Source organism: Chelonoidis abingdonii, chromosome 8, assembly GCF_003597395.2.
Source record: "Chelonoidis abingdonii isolate Lonesome George chromosome 8, CheloAbing_2.0, whole genome shotgun sequence".
NCBI classification, from domain to species: domain Eukaryota; kingdom Metazoa; phylum Chordata; order Testudines; family Testudinidae; genus Chelonoidis; species Chelonoidis abingdonii.
In genome coordinates this window covers 4081698-4102865 of record NC_133776.1, presented here as the reverse complement: position 1 = coordinate 4102865, position 21168 = coordinate 4081698, and the positions used below count along the sequence as shown (strand labels likewise).

Here is a 21168-nt window from a genome sequence, read left to right as displayed (position 1 = left end):
CTGCATTTGAATTCTGCTGTGGTTGTATCTTGTGCCTCTTCACATACTTGAATGGATTTCCTTGGGTCTTGCAGGGAGAGGCTAGTGTTTGGTTAGAATCGCGGCGGTCAGGCCTGAGACCACCGACTCCTCTCACTGTTGGCCAGCTTCTCTATTTGACCCCAGCCCTCAGGCTGTCGAAGGCGAATGCTTTAACCAGCTATGCCCTCTAGCCATGCATCTAGAGAGTGTTAAGGACTGGGTGAAGTGTAAAGGGTTAATTATTCAGGAAGGGCAGCCTATCTGGTTAAATCACTAGAGTGAGCCACAAGGGATTAGGATTCAAATCCTTGTCCTGTGAGCTCCCTATACAGTCTCTATGGCCAAGATGGGCAGAAGTGGGTACCTATCTGCGACACCTTAAAAGGGCCTGATTTTTCAGAAAGTGCAGGGCACCCGCTGCCTGAGAATCAGGGCCCTTTAAGGTGTCTCTAGTCAGGGATCCAGAATCACTGGTCACTTCTGAAAGTGTCTGTCTCTGTACCTCAGTGCCCTGCTGGCAAAATGGGGGAACTGCTACCCTACCTCACAGGAGGGTTGGGAGGACAACGTGATCTAAGTTTTGCAAGCTGCTCTGGTGTTGGGGGCCGGGTCAGTAGACATTTATTTGGAGCTTGGCTCCTGATTTGTAAATGGGGGGCAGGCTTTTTAGAAAACAGCTTTCTGGCCCTTTTGTTTTCCCTGAGATGCTGCAGCCTTTTTCATGTTATGTGAGCCCGTCCAAATGGACCCCAGCAATACCACGGGTCCTGGAAGAAAAAAAAAATGTTTGTCTTGGGGGAGAAGAAGGAAGCAAGAGCCTGTAACCCAAACTTTCCAGTCTTCAAAAACAGTTTGCTTTAGGGTGGGATCTGCTCTAGTTGTCCATCCTTGGCATGAATTATAAGCCCCCCATGAGACTCCTCCAGACTTCTATGCCATGGAGTTACGGAGTATAAGCCAAGGCAATTTTGTGTCAAGAGTTCATGCACTATTAGTGTTATACAGAGAAAATTCCTACCCCCTGCAAGAGGGCCTGATTTTCCAGAGATGCTGGAGTCAGTGTGAATGCTACAGGTCAACACCTCTGAAAAACAGATCATTAAGGCTTACAGCTTTGGAGTTCCCTATGATTTCTTATTCACATCTGTTCTCCTCATGTACTACATAAACCCCATATAAACCCTACAGCTAGCCTGATGGCAGTTCAGATCTTCTCATCCCTGACGCCTGTACTGAAGAGGGAAAAGCAAATAAACCCAGGCACATGCCTTGCTGAGGTGGTGTTTTTGGTTTTTCAATATCGTCTCTCAAGAACAAGGGTCCTCTAACTGGGGGTTGGGGCCCCTCAGAGGCTTGTGAGGTTATTACATGGGGGGTTGTGCGCTGTCAGCCTCCACGCCAAACCCTGCTTTGCATCCAGCATTTATAATGGTGTTAAAGCAACAAAGAATCCTGTGGCACCTTATAGACTAACAGAAGTTTTGAAGCATGAGCTTCTGACGAAGTGGGTATTCACCCACGAAAGCTCATGCTCCAAAACGTCTGTTAGTCTGTAAGGTGCCACAGGATTCTTTGCTGCTTTTACAGATCAAGACTAACACGGCTACCCCTCTGATACTTGACACAATGGTGTTAAAGGTATAAAAATATAATTATAAGTGGGGTCACACTAGAGGCTTGCTGTGCGAAAGGGGTCACCAGTATAAAAGTTTGAGAGCCGCTGCTCAAGAGGCAGATGGACTCAAGTATGGAGCTTTATCTCTTTATCTCTGCCCCAGACCCTCTCCTTTTATGAATACGAAGCACCGGGCCCTAAGGCTGGGTGTGTCTGGTCTCGAACACAGGCCTTCTTTCTCTAGGTGCTGTGGGCATAGAAGGGTTCTCTCCTTTCAGAAGTGTAAGTAAAATAGGCTTTTGTGCTCCATTTCACTAGTAATTTGTAAACAAGAACATGTGCACCAAGTAATGCTCCTATGGTAGGAATATCAACCCTGCCACAGTTACCGCAGCTGTTTTCTCTGTCATCATTTCTCTGATATCAGAAGTGGTGTTTCTGATTAAGAGAACATTGTGCCCTCTTTCTCCTAGGGTAGGAGAGGCAGAATTGTTGTGGGGGAATGAGTTGGTGCTTCTAGATTCTCTTGTCTCTTCCTGAATCCGCTAATGACTTGCCCTGGTGGTAAACTAGTCACTTAAGGCTTGATTGTCACATGTTCTGGGAATCCACAGCTCTGGCAGAAGTGAATAAGAACTGCAGTCGTTTAAGTATCTGATTTTCAGAAGTGCTACTCTGCTGTGCCTCATGTTACCATCTTTGTTTGTTTGGGTTTTTTTATTCCTGTCTGTGGGGAGGGTTAATATTTGCATGAAGTGGGCTGTAGCCCACAAAAGCTGATGGTCGAATAAATGTGTTAGTCTCTAAGGTGCCACAAGTACTGCTTGTTCTTTTTGCTGCTACTCTGAAACCAGGTTTTAAAAGTGACCTGTCAGTCAGTTTCATGGCAAATTATGTTGTTTTCCCACCTAAGGGATATGATACAATTCTGTCAGGCAATCCTTGTAAAATTATCAGAGAGAGAAAAGCATTCAATGCACATGAGGCACTATATGTGAGGATGGCTATGCATGTGTGGAAAGCCCTTGCAACTGTGGTACAGAACCTCGTGCTGTGATTCCATCTGGTCTTGCAAGGTAAATAGGATCGGGTGGGTGGGTGTTTAGGAGGGGAGGCACTCAAGTAACAGTAGCTGATGCTGGAAGCGATCCTGGTGATTCAGTAGGCTGAACTCTGAGTCTGTGTGTAAGCAATGCTCTGGCACAGGGCTAGGGAAAATTGTACTGATGAAGAGAGAGTGCTTCTTAGATGAGACATGGTCCTTTTGATCACTGAAGATCTGCTGGAACTTTTTATAAGAGTAGAGTTGTCAGATCCAGCGTTCAAGCCAAATTACAACTTGGTGACTGTCTACGTTCCCTGGTCTGTTGTAATTGGATCTGGTAATTCTCTGTTTACCGTCATATAATGTTCTATTTAAACAGCGGCTGTGTTTCACCCTAGAGATGTCTGCACTGCGGTGGTCAACGAAGTGAACCCAGTTTATAGTTTGTGTGTCAGTATATGGTCCAGTTGTACAAACTCTTGCTACCAGGCTTCAGTCCCATTAAAGTCAGTAGGCTGGTAGTAATGCCCAGCAGTAAGCCCTGTACGTGGTAGTGTTTGCAGTGTCACACGGTAACTATGTAATGCACTTTGGGATGCCGAGTCTGCGTGAAAGTAACGCAATCTAGTGACTGGAAGTAACAACCCAGCTCCCAGCGTTCGTGTGATTAATTCTGTACACACAATCTCACTGAAGTCACAGAGACGTGCAGGCTGGGGGCCTAAATGCGTAGAGTGAGATCAGATGGATGGAGTTAATGCCCTGCTTTTTTTTTTTTTTTTTTTTGGAAAACAAATTCATGCATTCCTGTAAACTATTCAGTAGATGGAGGCTGCTCTGATGCTTAACAGGCAAAAAGGGGTGGTGATGAGAGGTTAGGCACCAGATTTAGGTTTTGTTGAGGTGGGGGGAAAGGAAATACCCTAATACAGGGGTTCTCAGAGTTTTGTGCTGGTGACCCCTTTCACACAGCAAGCCTCTGTGTGCGACCCCCCCCTTATACATTAAAAACACCTTTCTATATATTTAACACCTTTATAAATGCTGGAGGCAAAGCAGGGTTTGGGGTGGAGGCTGACAGCTCGCGACCCCCCATGTAATAACCTCGCGACCCCCTGAGGGGTTCCGACCCCCAGTTTGAGAACCTTGGCTCTAATATGTGCTATGACTTTTATTTTAAATGTAACTATTTCCTTGCAGCACAGTAACCTCAGTATTTTAGTGCACTGGAAGCAGGATGTTTTTGAAAGGCCTCAGCAAATAAATAGGAAGTGACCTGCCAATCGCCATTGTCCCGGCTGAGTGAGGAGCAATACTGACTGTTCTTGTAGCATTTTCCCTCATTAAATCTGTGCAGATGTTAGCTAGTGAGCCCGTACAGTCTCCCTGTGAGGATGGGGGGGGGGTGTTGTTGCACAAATAGGGAAACTGAGGCAGAAGCACTAGCGTACAGAAGGGCTTGTTTGTTTAAAAAGCTTTATATTGGAATTTAAAAGAGAGAAATAATGTACATTTCTGTTGGTCTAGTGCAAGTAAAAAGAGCTTTTACATTTCCCCACTTGAAAAGTGTGGACCCATAATCTGACAGGGTCCCTTTGCAAATCAATACACCCAGGATCCCCCTGTGTGGGTTGAGAGGACTGAAACATGTGGTGTCGTATGAATGTGGCTCGTGGGAAGTCATAGCACTAGAGGAGGGCCAGGGAGGGCTGAGGCTGCACAGAATGTGGACAGAATTGCATTCTCACAGCCAAGCTCATCTGATTATACCCTCTGCCTGGGCATATATCAATGTATATGTATATATATATCAATATGCCTTCCTAGGTGCTGGCCACTGGTGGAAGTGGGATACAGAATCTGAAGGACCCAATTGCCTGATACTGGATGGAAATTCCCAGGTGTTTCTTCCTCTTCTTCCCCGCCCCCCCGCAATTAAAAAACCAAAAACAAACCCATAGCCAGTGCAAATTAACTCCCCAAAGCAGCGTAACTGAGGGTTTGTCACAGAAGGGCTGCTAAGAGTGCCTGATTTTGGGCAGAAACAAAAACAACCTCTACACAGTGGATTGCATTGCTGCTGATCGGGATGGTCTGCTCCTATGTCTGTGCGCCTGAAGCTGTGTGGGTTAGTTCCTACCATGTGGCCTACGGCAGAGGTAGCTGGGAACCGTGTGGGGCAAGTTGTAACTTGCAGGAGGACTCTGGTGCTGAGGTGTCCTTGATTGGAGGAAGACCTGTGGGGCGTGGCTTGGTGAGTAACTCTGAGCTGAGGTTGTAGTCACTTCCTAAGGGGTGAGTTCTTGGAAGTCAGTGATTGTTAGCTGCTGGCCCTGGCTCTGTGGTGGGTCAGTGGCAAACAGGTTTGTGCATGCAGGGAGCTTGGCAGAGCAGACATTGGTGGATTGATAATATGTGTTGCCATTGATACAAGGTCAGGGATAGGTGCCCCAATTGCGAGCAGTGTCTAAGGGCCAGTGGAGCTTGTGGAATCCATAGGTCAAGGCTACGAAGGATCTGTTGCATGTAGCAAAGTGAGTGATCTCTTCTGCTTCCCTGTAGGTCCTGAGCAGAGGCTCTGGGCATTGCTGAGCATCTTGATCCATGGGATGAAGGGGTCAGGTATTGTGGCAAGGAGAGCTCAGGGTTTAATGCTTTTCATCCCTGGTTTCTTTGGCATCCTCCGGAGCATGGGGTGTTGGTGCAGGGCTTGGGGAGCGGTAGAGGAGAGGCAGGAGGTGCTGGAGCGGTAGCTAGGGAGTGGGCAGGCGAAGCAGGCAAGTGGAGGACTGTCACTCCTGTTTCTGCTCAGTGGGGCCTCACCTGCCTGAGGCCTCTGGATCCTACTGTCATAAAGTGCCATGTGCTAAATTATACCAAGGTTTGCACAAGTGCTCTTGTCTTCCTCCTCCCCCACCTGACCCACAGAGCATGTGAGCCTGCTCTAGCGCTCAGCTTCAGAGCCTTGTCCTTCAGATCCAGCTGCAGAGACCTGTGCTCTGACTCTGGAGATCCCTGGTTCAATACGGGACAGTGGCTGTCACGCTTTTTTTTTTTTCTTTAAGCATTTATACAAATCTAAATAAAGGGACAGTTTTTTCAAAAGCTTGTGTGCTTCATCCAGTCCTCTCTTGGATGATGGGAGGCCAGGTTGTATCGAAAATGTAAAGCAAAAGAGATTGCAGCTTATTTTCTAAAGACGTCTGTTCCCCTGAGGGGTTTTTGCTGTAACCCAGGCACAGTAATGGTGCTTAGTGGGTGTGATGGCTTTTACCAGAGTTCTCTTAGCAGTTGTGCATAGGCCCTTCACTTGAACACCCCCAGCTAAACGGAAAGCCCATTGCTAGCAATTCAAGCTATGCTTGTGGGAAAGCTTTGCCGTTCTCAGTGGAGTTGGGGACTGCTTAAGTGTGTGATGAGTTTGACTCAGAGAGAGAGAATGAGAGAGAGTGTGTACTTTTGCATATGAAAGTGTTGTGTTTTTTTGCTTTTTGGGTACTACTACTCAATGTAATCTTTAAACATTGAATTCATTTGGGATTCTTTTTTTTAACAAGAAAAATTAGATTAAAACACCACTTTACATCTAATTTGAGCATGTGCAGTCACAAGGCTACAGCTGAAATTGCAAATAGTTCTAAAGCAGGAAAAGTACACATGCTTTTAAACCCAAAAAATGGACGAAAGTTTTCTCAAAATCACTGCTTTTGGCCCAAGATTAAAGCTACAGTGTAATCATTTATTATTTATGTAACAGTACTGCTTACTCAGTCTTGTGCAGACACCTGTTAGCGGCAGTCCCTGTGCCAAAGAGCTTACGCTGTAAATAGACAAGACAGACAGATGTAGGAGTGGAAACAGAGGCTAGCTAACTTGTCCAAGGTCACACTGCAGGTCAGTGATGGAGATGGGAACAGAACCCAGATGTCCTGGTTCCCAGCCCTGTACTCCACCCCATTTAAGTGCATAATACTGTGGTGATTTATGTGAGGATGACATAAAGTTTGGTTGTAAGATTCCATCTAATACAGAATTACAGTGGGTGGGGGATGTCTACCATAACATGAGAGGTGATCTAAGTCTCTCCCTTCTGAACATGTCCCCAGTATCAGGAGATGCAGATTGTACAGCTATGAATGTTTCAGACACTTAATTTCACACAATTCTTTCTGTTTGTGGGTTTCTGAGTAGTTTAATCGAGGACTCAACGCCATGTATTTATTTATTGTAAGGTTTGTGGAAACTCCAGGCCATTTTTCCTGGACGGAGAGTTACTACCGATCCACCATGTCCCAGAGCTCGCAGACAAGAGAATTCCTGAGTCCAGAGGTTTTCCAGCAAATCTGGGACTTCCTGGAACAGTAAGTACCAGCAGACAGAGACTGCTGCAGACAGGCATTTGGGAGACAGGCTGTCAGAGTGGCTCAGAGAATCGATATTGTAGATTCTAGAGTGACCTAGGTCTAGGTGACCACTAGGGATCTAGTCAACTCCGCGGTCACTCATGGTTACTGGATGGCCGCTGGGGGCACTGAAGCGGTTCTCAGTTTGGTTCATAGTGGACAGATGTCCGTTTCACAGTGGCATCCTTCACAAACTTGGTAGAGAGGCTATGGACTGGCTGGACATGGGGACACGCTCCTCCGCCTGGGGGAGGCTGAGAGAACAAACATGGGACAGATGTTAGTCATGTGGCCTAATGCACGACTGGGAGATGCTCGGATGTTATGGTGCTGAGTGCAGTATAAGAACCTGGAGAGAACAGAACTGGGGTACTGCGCACCCTCAGAAGGGTGGGCATGTCTCATCAGGTCAGGGTTGAGACAGGTTGATGTGGGAAGTTTGGGGCAGTTGCTGGGCAGAGCTTACTTCAGTTCTTGCAGGGCGACGAGTAATACTAGCAGGAGTGGCCTCAGCTGTCTTTGCTTATCCAGAGTGGGAAATGTTTTCAGTGTCCCCCCCCACCAAGTGGCAGAGGCCCCCCAGAAAGCTGAGTGGCGTGGTGATGTGGCTGCCCCTAGAAGTTGGGGCGTAGGGTAACTGCCCTGCAGAGCTGGCCTTAGGCAAAATGGTGCCCTGGGTGAACCTGTTCCCCCACTGCATTCCCTGGGCTTCCATCCAGGCCCCGCTGCCTCCCTGGGTTTCCCCTGCTCATTTCCCCCATCCCCCTTGGTCCCTGCTGCCTACCCCCTCCCTATTGCCCCAAGGTCCCTTCTGCAGCCTCGTACCCTAGGCCTGCCCCGTTCCTCTTGACCTCTTGACTGCCTCTTGACCACGGCGCCCTGGGCAGTTGTTAGGGTTGCCAACTCTGATTGAAGCTATTCTGGGAGATTTCCCCCCCCCCCCAACATGACCTAATGTCGTTAATTGTACTGTACCTATTAAAATCTCCTGGGTTCCTTTCAGTTGACACTGGGAGATTGATGCTGATTCCGGTAGACTTCTGGCTAGTCTGGGAGGGTTGGCAACCCTAGTGGTTGCCCACCCATAATGCTGGCCCTGCCACCCTGCTCATCTGCCCTGCCCATTAGATTTCTCGAAGTAAGACCATGGGTAACATCCACTTCTCCTCCCCTCTGACTCCTTCCTGCAATGCGTCTCCTAACGCCTAGGCGCTGCGTTGAGAGGAGGAAAAGTCTGGGAGAACAAGGAGTGAGATTTCAAGGAGTTCCTGGTCTCAGCCTGGTTGGGAATGATGAAAACGCCCCTTCCCCCAAGTATTGATCCTTTGGTCCTACCTGGCTCTGGAGGGGAGGGGAGGAAATGTGAAGAGGTTTTAGTGAAACCTTCCAGGGAGGTTTGGGTTGGGCTTGGGTTTCATTGGGATGGAGCTTCTGGGGAACGAGGGAAGACTGTGTCCCCTTCTTGACACCCACTGTTAGCTGTAGCACAGTGAGGGAAAGATTTAGATCCTCCTCTGCTGGCTTTGAGGCATTTACCACCATGAGCTCTCCCATTCCCCCATACTCGGTGTAGGGATTCTCGGTGCTACTGGTTGGCAGATGCTTGGCTGTTGGGTGAAATTCTGGCCCCACTGAAGTCAAATGGGAGTTTTGCAGTCGACTTCGGTGGAGTCAGGATTTCGGCCACTGTTTTTAATGACGCTCTTTTCTTCCTCTTAGGCCAATATGTTCAGTTCAGCCGATCAACTTGAACTTCATGGACGATACCTCAGACAATGGCCCTACAAACAAAATAGAGATTAGTATGGATTGTGTCCGGATGCAGGATGCGGATGGCAGCGACCCCATGTGGGTGAGTGTGTGTAAGCGTTTACACTGGGCCCTGTCTATGCTGTGGCAATAGCCCTGGTTCTGAATGGTGGTCTGACAGGGCGAGCACCTCCAAGGGTTAGCCACAGGCCTATGAAAGGCCTCGCTCCCCTGCACTGATCTCAGGAACCAGCTCTGTGCATCTTTCCTGGTGGCCCTGCGGGTGGAGATGTTTGCATTTGCGTTCTGTGGTGCCTCTGCTTTGGAGCATTGCTGAGTGAGGGAGGCAGAGTCTGGGGGTGCAAATGGAAGGAAGGGCCAAGCAAAGCAGGTTTTGGAGGGATCGGAGAGGGAGTTCTCTGCAGCCCCTTGTTCTGGCCCTCCAGCCAAAGGCTTTCTCCTCTGCTTACAGCACACTTATGTGGGCTGAGGGTTTAAACACTGGTGGCTGCGGTGTTCTGACTACACTAACGCTCCCACGGTGCCTTCACCAAGGGAACAAGGCTAAAGAAGCGACAGACAGCAGGACAAGCAGGCTAGTGTAGTCACAGCCTGAAAATTTGGGTCCCTAGTCTGGTTACTGCTCCTCCCCTTTCTCCATCTGTTCAGGCAAGAGTAAATGGCGAGTCTAATGAGATTTGGCCGCCACTGTGTTTCACCAGGGCGTTTGGTGGTGATATGCAGAGGAGGCCTTGGTGTAACACAGTGGCGGCTGAATCTTATTTGCCTTTGGTGCTTTCTCTTGGCAAGTGTTCTGGGGGCTGATGGTTCCAAGTGTCGCTTTACGGGCTAGAGAGGAGGGTCGTAGAGTTTGCTGGAGGTGCCCAGCTCCTGCTTCTGCGGTAGTGCCGTCTCTTCTCCTTCACTAGTATGCTCTGTGCCAAAACTTTCCCCATGAGCAGTTCCCTTTTTGTTACGTTACCGCTCGGGTCTTTTCCCTCCTGGACTTATGATTATTGCTAGTATCAGCAGAACCAGGTTCCCCACCCCTTTTGTTCCACCCACAGGATCAATAACAGTTAAGTCACCAGATCATTAGTGTTCTTTTAGGCTAATCTTACAGGTTTCTAGTGCTGCAGCAGTCCACCGTAGTGGCCGATTCACATCCTGGCAATGACTGTTGTGCTTGTAATTGAGAGGCATGAGTCAATGACCACAGGGGTTTCCAGGCCTTGTCTACTCCAGGTCCCGATGCTGGAAAGTAGAGGGATTATCCCGTCAGAGAGAGTATGTGTCACAAAGTCCATCTGGAATGGAGATCCTGCCTCCACCACCCCCGAGGGGGCAAAGTTTGGCTGTTTCCTTGAAAGGTTGCAAGAGCCCCGAAAGATTGCACAGCTCTGTTAGACTGGTGCCATTAGAAAGTTCCTCCAGTCTGAAAGACTCTCCCTGTTCTATGGGGATTCCCCATCTATAAAATGGGAAAATTCGTTAGAACTAAGCTGGTGGAATTGCTTAAAAGCATCGGCTGTATCTTTGCCAGCTTCCCTCCCACATCCGACTGGTTGAGTTCCTTGTGGCTTTGTTACAAAAGCCTGCACAACTCTGCTTTCTATAAATGCTTGTGTGGCGCTGCGTTAATGTGACACTGCCTTGAGTCCTTGTTCCAAGCCTCCCTCTCCTGTGTGATGGCTCCTGCTGGCTGAAGAGCATTGCAATCGCTGTTCGCAGTGCAGCAGGAAAAGGGTGACTGTGCAGCCTTCACTAGGATCTGGTTTTCTTGGTTTTGGTGGCTTTGATCTCCACCCTTAAGGGCACATATTTTCCAAGCTGCACGCAGGGGCTGGGTTGTGTGATTTGTCATTAGTGTTAATGAATGTCATGGGGATACATCACAGCATAGAGCTTTGGCGACAAGCTGCTTAATGTAATTCCATGTAACTTGGTGCGTGGCTGTTGGTTCAAGCCCTTTAAGTGCTGCGTGCCCCTGTGTTAATTTATTAATGTACCAAGCCTTCCAGTAAAGGAGAACAACTCCTTCGTTCAATCAAGTGCTATACAAAAGGCTTTACAAAGGAAAAAATGCATCTCAGACCTGTGCAAACAGCCTGGTTTTAAAATAGGGAACGTTCTTTCTCCTTCTTCCCCCCCCTGTAAATTAGCAAACATCACTTGACGGGCGACAACGCCGCATTGCAGAGAACTTGGTGTTTGCTTTGCTGTTTCTGGGGCGCGCGGAGGCTGCAGCTTGCACTGGCAGAGAATGTGTAGCCTTGGGGCAGGTGTTTGCCATTGTTGTGTTTAATCTGAAATACCTTCTAACCCTGTATCTCCTCTCTTCCTGCAGATAGCTGCAGGGCAGTAGTTCTCTTAGCACCTGTCTCTGTCGTAACCTCGGCCATGTCACTTGAAGACGCGATGTGCTGTGTGCATCTGATTGGAGCGAAAGGGTTGAAGAGGGCAGATAAACACAAAGGAATGTAGTGGTGGTGGAGGTGCCATATGAGACTAAGCTTAAAACAGAGCGATCTTTAATATATTGTCTTATGGGAAGATAAAGGCCAGCTTTCTGGCTGCATCTAAGATTTAAACTAGGGCAAACTAAATAGATAAGGGTTTATCCAAAGCCAACATCTTTTGTTGACTTTCCATGAGCTTCAGAGAAGGCCTGTTTCTCTCTCTCTCTCTCTTTTCCAGATACCTGTAGCTTATTAGTTTTGACTCCAACTAGAATTCTAAATTAGAAGCACCATCATAACACCAGGGGGCTTGGGTGTTGCAATAATTAAAAATCTCATTCTTTTACTCTAAGGCTTTCCGTCCAATTGATTAAATGTGGGATTTTTAAACAGAGGATAGGAGCCCCGGGGCTCAAAAAGAGGGTGGTCGTGGTGGGGAAATACAGTACAATAGCTGCCCAGAGCTCTACTGCTTTTAAAGTAGTCTGTCTCTAGTGCATGAGACTATTACTCTTCGATACTGTTTTAAAGCGAATGCCGTTTGCTAAACGGACCTGCAGGGTGATTGTCTGTTCCAAGGGCTTTCTGTGCTGTCACTGTGTCCCAGCAGATGGAGGCTTTGCAGAAAGGAACAAGGCCCTGCCTAAGAGAGTTGCCCATGTAAAGTATGCACATGGCATGAAGTGTTCTGGTGCTAGAGAGGGCAGAGTGAGGGGGATTGCAATCCGATGATATGGTGACTCGGGATAGCCATGTGCCACCTTTTCGGGGCAGTTACTCAACAAATAAGCAACTCTTAACAGTTTCACCAGAGAGGAAGGATGGTTAAGTGGTTAGGGCGCTTGCTGGAGTCCTGGGTTCATTTCGCTGCTGTGCCGTAGACTTCCTCTGGGACCCTGGGCAGGTTGCCTACTCTCTCAGGGCCTCAGCTCTGCAGTGTAACATGGAGATTGCCACACTTTCCTGGCACACAGGGTGTTCTGAGGATAAATCCATTCAAGATTGCGAGGCACTCGGGTACTATGGCAACGGGACTGTAATAAGTACCTTCGACAGCCAGGACATCCCAGAAATGCGGAGTTTTAAGGAGAGATTTAGACAAGAAGGGGGCTGGCTGCGCAGGTCCTGCCGAGATGTCGTGCTTCGTACCTTTCTGAGCTTGAATGCGAAGTCTCCTCCCCAGTGATTCCTGCATCCAGCCCAGCACCTTGTGGCTGAACCAGAGCAGATCTGTAGAGAACAGAATTACAGAGGGGGCAAAAATTCTGGCCTGGATTTTCCCACAGCTGGGACATGTTTGTGTCCCGTCTGCAAATAGAAAACAAGGGAGCAAGCCTTCTGTTGGTTTATGTCAGTCGGTTGCGTTTGTAATCTAAAAAGGAAATAGAAAATGGAGAGGGATAGGAGGGGGAAAATCCTCTGTTCCCAGTGGCAGCTGGCTGAAAAGGAAGCAACGTTTTCTCCCATGGAACCCAGACCTCCCATTCTCCTGCTCTGTTTTACAGTAGAAGTGCCCTGTCCTTGGCATGCTGTTTTCAGCAAGGCTGGTGACCAGGGCTCTGCTTGGATGAAAGGGAGCTGGAGGTGGCAGAGAGGGGAGCAGAACAGGATTTATGGGGTTGGATGTGAAATAACCCAGGCAGCATCCCTTCCCCTTTTCCCCTTCTATCTTGTGACTGGGTCCCCTACAAGCCCCAAAGGGAATGTCCTCCTTTCCACTGCGTTTCTGAGACCTGTAACACAGTGGAGCCAAAGCTCAACTTCCCAAGAGGGTAGGAGCGGGCAGGGATGGGGGGATAGGGGATTCACACACTGCCAGGCGTTAGGCGCAGACGGCTCTGCTGATGGGTAAGCAGGGACGTGCTTTGGCTGGTGGGTTGCCCGCATGTGTTTCATGTAGAGCAGAACTCTGTAGCCACAAGCTTCTTCCATCTCCTGGGTTGAAAGTCTCCCCTGAGGGGAGAGGCTGTAGCTTGGGTTTCATCCGAACAAAGCCCAAGAGAACTGCTCTGGCGTCGTTACATAATACCTTGTGTAGCAGCAGGACTGGCGCTAGCGTTTTTAGTGCCCTAGGCGCACGGCCATTTCGCCGCCCCGCGCACTGGTCCCGGGGCTCCGTTGGATCTACCGCAGTCATGCCTGCGGAGGGTCCACTGGTCCGCGGCTCTGGTGGAGCTGCCACAGGCATGTCTGCAGGAGGTCCACCGGAGCCGCGGGAGCAGCGAACCGTCCACAGGAATGCCTGCGGCAGCTCCACTAGAGCCGCGGGACCAGGGGACCCTCCGCAGGCACAACTGCAGCAGGTCCACCAGAGCTGCCTGCCGCCCCCCTCCCGCGGCAAAATGCCGCCCGCCAATAATCCTGGCGCCCTAGGCGATTGCCTAGGCTGCCTAAATGGAAGCGCCGGCCCTGTGTAGCAGGTGTGCTGGTGGTATCTCCTGTCAGTGGCTGCCTCAGTCTATTGCTAATGGCTAAGAGGGTCGTTCCGCTGGCCTGGGTGCTAGAGACCTGTCTCTCTTGGTGCTGAAGGCCCTGCTGGGATCTCTGAGCTCCTCGTTACAATAGCCCCTCATTCTGGCTGTACCTGGCCGCGCCTGGCAGGGAATGAGAGTGCTGATCACAGGATGGTGTCTCTTGGATGTAATGTTGCTCCTCCCAGCAATTGGCCAGCGGCGTGTTATCAATGGCCTTTTGCTCTGATTTGTCAGCATTGCAAGGAACTAGGAATCTTCATATATATATATATATATATATATATAGACACACACACACATACACACACACACACACACCCTCCCCTCCCCCATGCTTCTGAACTACAGCATCACAGGTGCTCACCAGTGGCTCTCAGCCTTTCCAGATGACTGTACCCCTTTCAGAAGTGTGATTTGTCTTGAGTACCCCCGAGTTTCATCTCACTTAAAAACTACTTGCTTACAAAATCAGACATACAAATGCAAAGGTGTCACAGCACAGTTTCTGAAAAATGGCTGACTTGCTCAGTTTTACCACATAATTATAAAATAAATGAATTGGGGTATACATATTGTCCTTACATTTCAGTGTATATGATATAGAGCCAGACAAAAAAGTCGTTGTCTGTATGAAATTTTAGTTTGCCCTGACTTCACTAGTGCTTTTTATGGAGCCTGTTGTAAAACTAGGCAAATATCTGGGTGAGTTGATGTATCCCTGGAAGAGCTCTGTGTACCCCCAGGTTGAGAACCACTGACCTAGACTGCTGGGGAGTTCTCCAGTGGCTGGTACCCAATCGGGTAATACTGGTCTCTCTCTGGAGAACTCCTCAAGAACTGTCTAGCACCCAGTTTAAGTCCTCTTTCTTTGAAACAGTTCACTCTTAACCTGGGAAAAGCTACTATTTCCACCCCAGCCCTTGAACTGAAAATTGGCAAGGGAGGGGATCTCTCCTGAGGGCCCTGGTAAGCTCTAGCCCAGGGGTCAGCAACCTTTCAGAAGTGACGTGCCACATCTTCTTTTATTCACTCGAATTTAAGGTTTCGCGTGCCAGTAATACATTTTAATGTTTTTAGAAGGTCTCTTTCTCTGTCTATAATATATAACTAAACTGTTGTTGTATGTAAAGTAAATAAGGTTTTTAAAATGTTTAAGAAGCTTCTTTTAAAATTAAATTTAAAATGCAGAGCCCCTCGGATCTGTGGCCAGGACCTGGGCAGTGAGAATGCTGCTGAAAATCAGCTTGTGTGCTGCAGGTTGCCTACCCCTACTCTAGTCACTGGCAGCATGAGTGCTGTAGCTGGGGAAGGTGAGTTTGACTCCCTCTCCCTCTGTGCACATACCTTCCTTGCGTGCCCCTAAGCTAGCCTTCCTCCTGTGCGGCCCCTTGCTGAACCAGTTGAGCAGAATGCCTTTCTCCCGGCAGTCTCCTTGGTCAGAGCTTTCTGAGCGGGTTAAAAAAAAAAAAAATCCCTGTTTTAAAATCCATCTTTCAGCCCCTGTGGAGATCAGGCTTTATTGCTGTCCAAATGTTCTCTGCTGGGCATTTGTGCACATGTCAGCAGAGAAGATTTTCTCAATTACAGTAACTTGCATAGCGTAGTCCTCGAAGGTGTGCTGGTGCTGTACATTCTACCAGACCTGCAACAAAGGGCTTGTCTATGCAGCAAGTAACTGCGTGGAAAGTCCAGGTGGGACTCCACAGTGCATCAGCTTCCTGCGCAGTAACCTCCCATGTGGACATTGCTACAGGACAGTGGAAGTCACAGACTGTGGCTTGCTAACTGTGCTCCAGGGCCTTCGGTGCACTGTGGCATGGTCCACACAGTGAGCTGGTGTGTGGAAGCTGGTGCATTGTAGATTCACACTCGGGCTTGCTGTGCAGTCACTCGCTGTCTAGACAAGCCCAAAGAGAACTGCTGCAAAACTCTCCTGGGATTTACCCTATAATAACAGGCCATCAGATCCAGGGTCTTCACACAGTGGCCCATGCATCTTCCCTTGCCTAGTCTTGCCACCTGTTCATATGGACTGTGTTCCTGGCTAATTGCAATCCTGCATCACTGATATAAGAGCAATCAGCAAACTAATTGTAGGTGCAATGTGGGGTTGTGGATGCTGCCTGAGTAGGATTTCAGCCATTAAAGAGGGGTGGGGGATGTTTATGTTGTTAGGTTTCAGGATTAACATCCATTCATCTTAATGAGAGCAGTTAACTCCCCTCTCCCTGCAAAAGATTGTTTCCCCCTCTGCAGATTCTGTCAAGCAGCAATAGAATCATAGATTTATAGAAGATTAGGGTTGGAAGAGACCTCAGCAGGTCATCTAGTCCAACCCCCTGCTCAAAGCAGGATCAGCCCCAACTAAATCATCCCAGCCAAGGCTTTGTCAAGCAGGGTCTTAAAAACCTCTGAGGATGGAGATTCCACCACCTCCCTAGGTAACCCATTCTAGTGCTTCACCACCCTCCTAGTGAAAAAGTTTTTCCTAATATCCAACCTAAACTCCTCCACTGCAACTTGAGACCATTACTCCTTGTTCTGTTCCACCACCCTCGTAGTGAAATCGTGTTTCATCAGTTCTTGTTTAGAAGGTTCCCTTAGGAACCCAAGAAGCTTGAAACCTGAGAGTTTTGTGTTTAAGTTCTAACTCCTATAGTAATCAGGTCTGCCACAGTAGTCCCGGTATGACATACTGCCACTTACTAGTGCAGCCCAACCTGGATTGATTTCTGAACTCAGCTGTTGATCAGTTCATGGCCTGCAGAAGCCCATATAATGATTATCAAAGCAAGGTAAAATATACCTTTTATATTCCAGTATAGGAACCACACTCCAGGACCTGAGTCTTCTTTTGACACTTGCTGTAGAGACAAGTAACAAAGAAGCCAGTCTCCACCCTACATGTAAGGCAGGGCTCTGGAGGCAACAGATACTTCACTTTAAAGCACGAGAGCAATCCCAGTGATCTTAGTTAAAGTTAAGCACATGCTTTAAGTCAGTGGTCCCCAACCTTTTCGTCTGGAGCCCGCCAGACGAAGGACTGTGGCGGCGGTCAAGCATCCGCCGAATTTCAGCGGCATTTCGACGGATGCTTGACTGCTGGCCAGGACGCAGGCGCATTTAGATGCCCCTGCGGGCGCTGCGTTGGGGACCCCTGCTTTAAGTGTTTTGCAGGGTAAGAACCTTAGCAAGTGGAAGATTAAGGGCGGTTGACAGAGGTGTGAGATTGAAGGGCAAAGAGGAGGTGGCTGCATTCTTGGGGTAGCTGGATGCATTCTAGGGGTTGCTGGCTAATACAGGACATACACCAACTGGAGCTCAGAGGCATGGACTTAAAAAAAACAAAACATCAGGAGGCATGTCTGTATTGCAATAGTTGACTCAGATGTGATGTGTGCTTCCAGAGGCAGCAATTGAAGCTGCTTCGTCACAGAAGGGCTGGGCACTGGAAGAGAAATGCATTATGCAGCAACACCATCGTGCCGGGTAGATGAATCCAGATGGCTTGTGTGGTCATCTTTTTCCTTCCCTAAACATTCCGGGATTGACCATGGAAGGATAGATGGGAAGCTTGCAGACCGTTCAGACATTTGATCAAACTTTTATTTGCACCGCTGTCTGGGTTTGTTCATGGAAGGGTTTCTGAGGCTTGCCAAGTTTTTATTTTTCTGCATGCAGATACATTTGTTTAGTGAAGGTTGAGATTATGCAAAAGTATTCCAATAATGAGCAATCTTTTCCACTTATTTTATTCATCTGTGGTGTCTGTGACCTCCCCTGCAACTCCTGTCTTGTTTTCAATTGTATTTGTGAGCACTCCTCATTCAGCCATCGCATTTTAATATTACTGAGTGTTTATCTTCTGCAACATATATACCTCCAAACTCTGCTGCTCACCAGGTTTGAAATACCTATATTCCATGGGACCGCAGGTTCAAATCCAGAAGGGGTCAACTCAACCTCTTCTGAGGCAGATAAATTGGATACTAAGATTCTTTCCATGGACTCCAAAGCTTCCGTGGTGCTTTTGATGTTGTTGCTGTTAAAATATGTTTGCAAAGTTTTCCTTCCCCTCATTGCTGTATTAGCTGCCTGGTTGCTGCCCAGAGTCAGCTGCATTTCTGTTTGTAAAGAGCTTTGGGGACGAAGGGTGCTCCTTAAGTGTAACAATATTATCACTTTCCTGAATTCTTATTGGTATCGAAAAAATTATCTTAAAAGTTTTATTCAGTTTTGAATGGCTTTGGATTTGACCTGGACCTAAAATTATAATACTGGGTTCAGATCTAGGGAATTCCTACCATCCTTCCTTTGGATGCCTTTATGGATCCATTCCTTGTGTGGCATGTACAGTACAATACGCTCAACAATAAAAATGTTACATCTGACTGCAAGCTCCTTGGGACAGGGACTGTCTTTGTGTATAGCGACTGCATCTAGCACACTGTGTGCGCTTCTGGAGTGCAAACAATCATAAATAAAACTAACTCGTTAGCCAAGAGCACCGCAGGTATTCACGGTGCTTTACCCAGTTAAAGTAGCTGCCCTGAGGAGCTGAGAGTCTAATGCAGTTTCATAAAATGCAGTAGGATTAAACATCAAAGAGAGAAGGGAGAGAAAATGGTGGGAACACAGCATTCAAAGCAATCCCAGGCCTCCTCTTTGAGTAGGATGGGTTCGGAACATCCCTGGTGGGAAGGTAATTTAGCTCTGCCAGTCTGGGGTCAGTGTTGGAAGGGTGAGTTGAGTGCCCTAGCTGTCTTCTCCGGAGACTTGGCTTCAGATCCCCAGTTTGTGGGGATTGGAGGAATTGATCGGAGTTGCTGTTCTAAGGAACCTAACATCCTGCTTCTATGCAAATAGCCTACCACAGAAGAAGCAACTGCCCTCCACAAAGCCCAATTTTCCGTGAGCAAGCAGGATAATCTCCAAAATTTTCCATGATGCTGCATGTGTTATGAAGCAATAACACTTTCCATTTTCAGAGGGCTGCAGGAACATTCATTTAAAGTGATCTTGATCTGAAAGCAAGGTGCGCTGTGTGCTTTTGCTGCCAGTGTCTGGAAACTAGCAAAGAGGAAGCTTATACTGTTCATGTAAGAAACTTCATATGCCGCTGTCTCTCCTGATTGGTAGGCTCCATTCCGAGTTGTAAAGATTGTTCCTGTTATTTCTCTTAAACCTTTTAACTGAGTTAGAGCCCTTATGCAGTAAATACCTTAGTTGGCCTTAGGCAAGTGAAGCTCAGACAAACCACTAAGTGTATTAGTAGCCATCCTGTGTCTCCCATAGTTTGTTTTCATTAGTTCATACTGTCCTTGTAAATTGACTGTGTCTGGGGTGACGAGCAGGATGCTTCCTCATCGCTAACCTGGAATTAGAATTCGCAACCTGCTTGGCCAAATCAGATTTTGTGTTCAAAACGCTATATCGGCATGACCTGAGTATGGGAAGAGCATGAGAACAGGCTCCTAGCTTTGGGTCAGGGAATAGAAACAGGGCATCCAGCCTCTGTCCAGGACGTGGGTTGGTGTTTTATCCGTTTAGTCTGTTCCACTGTTGTCCTGATCTCTAACCTACCCCGCACAGTGCTGTCTGTTTCCTTTCTCCCAGGGCTAGGCAGAGCTTTTTCCTTGCCACTTTGTAATGGAGACTCTGTTTTGAACCATTAGGACCTTTCTTTTGCCCCCTGAGGATGCTGAAGCAGGAGTGAGAAATGTATCTGGATTGCAAGAATCCTACATGGCTAGAGCTCATGCTCCATGTCATCTGTGCTCTGCCAGTTGTCACCTGTGCCTACTTTGGCTCCCGTACCACTTTCCACACGGTGCCTGGTGTGTGGCTTGACCTCCCTGAGCACTTCTGCAAGGCACCCTCCCTGCCTACATTTAAGCTTCTCTTAGCAACCTGCTCCAGCCATTCTGCCAGAAGTGAATCTAATTCACTTATATTGTTCTTTTAATCTCTATTAGATGTACCTTTCCATCTGCCCTGAGTGTGAGATCCTTGGGGTGCAGGGATGCCTTGAGTGTCTGGCAAGCATCTCTCGCATATTGCTAGGGCCCTACCAAATTTATGGTCCATTTCGGTCGATTTCATGGTCATAGGATTTTAAAAATCATAAATTTTCATTATTTCTGCTCTTTAAATGTGAAATTTCATGGTGTTGTAGTTGTAGGGGTTCTGACCCAAAAAGTTGTTGTGTGTGGGGGAGGGTCAGAAGGTTATTGTAGGGGGTTGCAGTACTGCTACCTGTACTTCTGCACTGCTGCTGGTGGCGGTGCTGCCTTCAGAGCTGGGTGGCTGAAGAGCGGCGGCTGGAGCCCAGCTCTGAAGGCAGAGCCGCCACCAGCAGCAGCACGGAAGGAAGGATGGCATGGTATGGTATTGCCACCCTTACTTCTGTGCTGCTGCCTGCAGAGCTGGGCCCTCGGTCAACAGCTGCCGACCTCTGGCACCCAGAGAAGAAAGGCACACTGTAGCTGGGAGCATGTGTCCCAGCATGGGTAGACGGACGCGTAGCTCCGCTCGTGCTAGTGTACTAAAGATAGCTGTGTAGCCAGGGTGCCTGGGCGGGGCTCGGGTTAGCTGGCTGAATACAAACCCACCCGCCTTATCCCCAGCTGCAGTGGAGACATACCCTACGAGAACTAAAATCATTGCAGCCGATGACTCTTTTTTGTATTGGATTGACAAAAGTGGAAAGTTGTCCAAGCAGGAGGCACTGGTTTAAAAATGAATCCATTGCCAGAACTTTTATATCAGCTGGGCATTTCCTGTAAGTAATCTGTAACTTATCCCGCCCTCACTCTCCTGGCTTCTCCTTACCTTGTATAAGTGACACCCATTCCCTGACTCGCTTATGTAAGAGAAAATCTGAACTTGTCAACAGTTACTCTTTATTTTTAATAAACCAAACCAAAGAACTTTCTCTAATCCGTCACCACCCTCCGCTCTTCCTTCTTCTCCTTTGTTTAGATTAGCCTTTCTTTTCCTCCACAAGAACCTGCATTTCACGGCACGGCATATAGCAGTACCATTTGTGATGGCAGTCTTTTGTGTACATCAGGGAGGCTCTTGTGAGAGCGACTGGCGCGGCATAACTTCTCATGAGCAGTGTGGCTTGCATGGGAAAAATCTCTGCCTTGCAACTTTGCAGTCATAGGGTTGTTCCCCGTTTCCCAAAGGGCCTGACACATCAGTCCATATCTGCAGGAGGAGTGAGGTTTAATGGTTAGGGCAGGCCGGGGAATCAGCTGACCTGGGTGCTCATCAGCCACAGACTTAATGTGTGACCTTGCGCAAGTCCGTTAGCTTCTCTGTTTCCATTCTCCACCATCTGCAAAATAATTGCCTACCTTACAGCAATGCTGGATATTTAATGCATTACATGTTTGTG

At 48.1% G+C, this 21168-nt stretch overlaps 1 protein-coding gene across 1 annotated transcript in view; it reads left to right on the top strand.

The window, feature by feature from the left end:
- Positions 1-21168, top strand: part of TP63 (tumor protein p63) — a 135708-nt gene that overhangs the window by 20550 nt on the left and 93990 nt on the right. Inside the window, exons 2-3 of the mRNA XM_032777329.2 lie at positions 6914-7042; positions 8804-8936. Of these exons, the coding sequence (XP_032633220.1) occupies positions 6914-7042; positions 8804-8936 (262 nt within the window). The remainder of the gene's footprint in view (positions 1-6913; positions 7043-8803; positions 8937-21168) is intronic.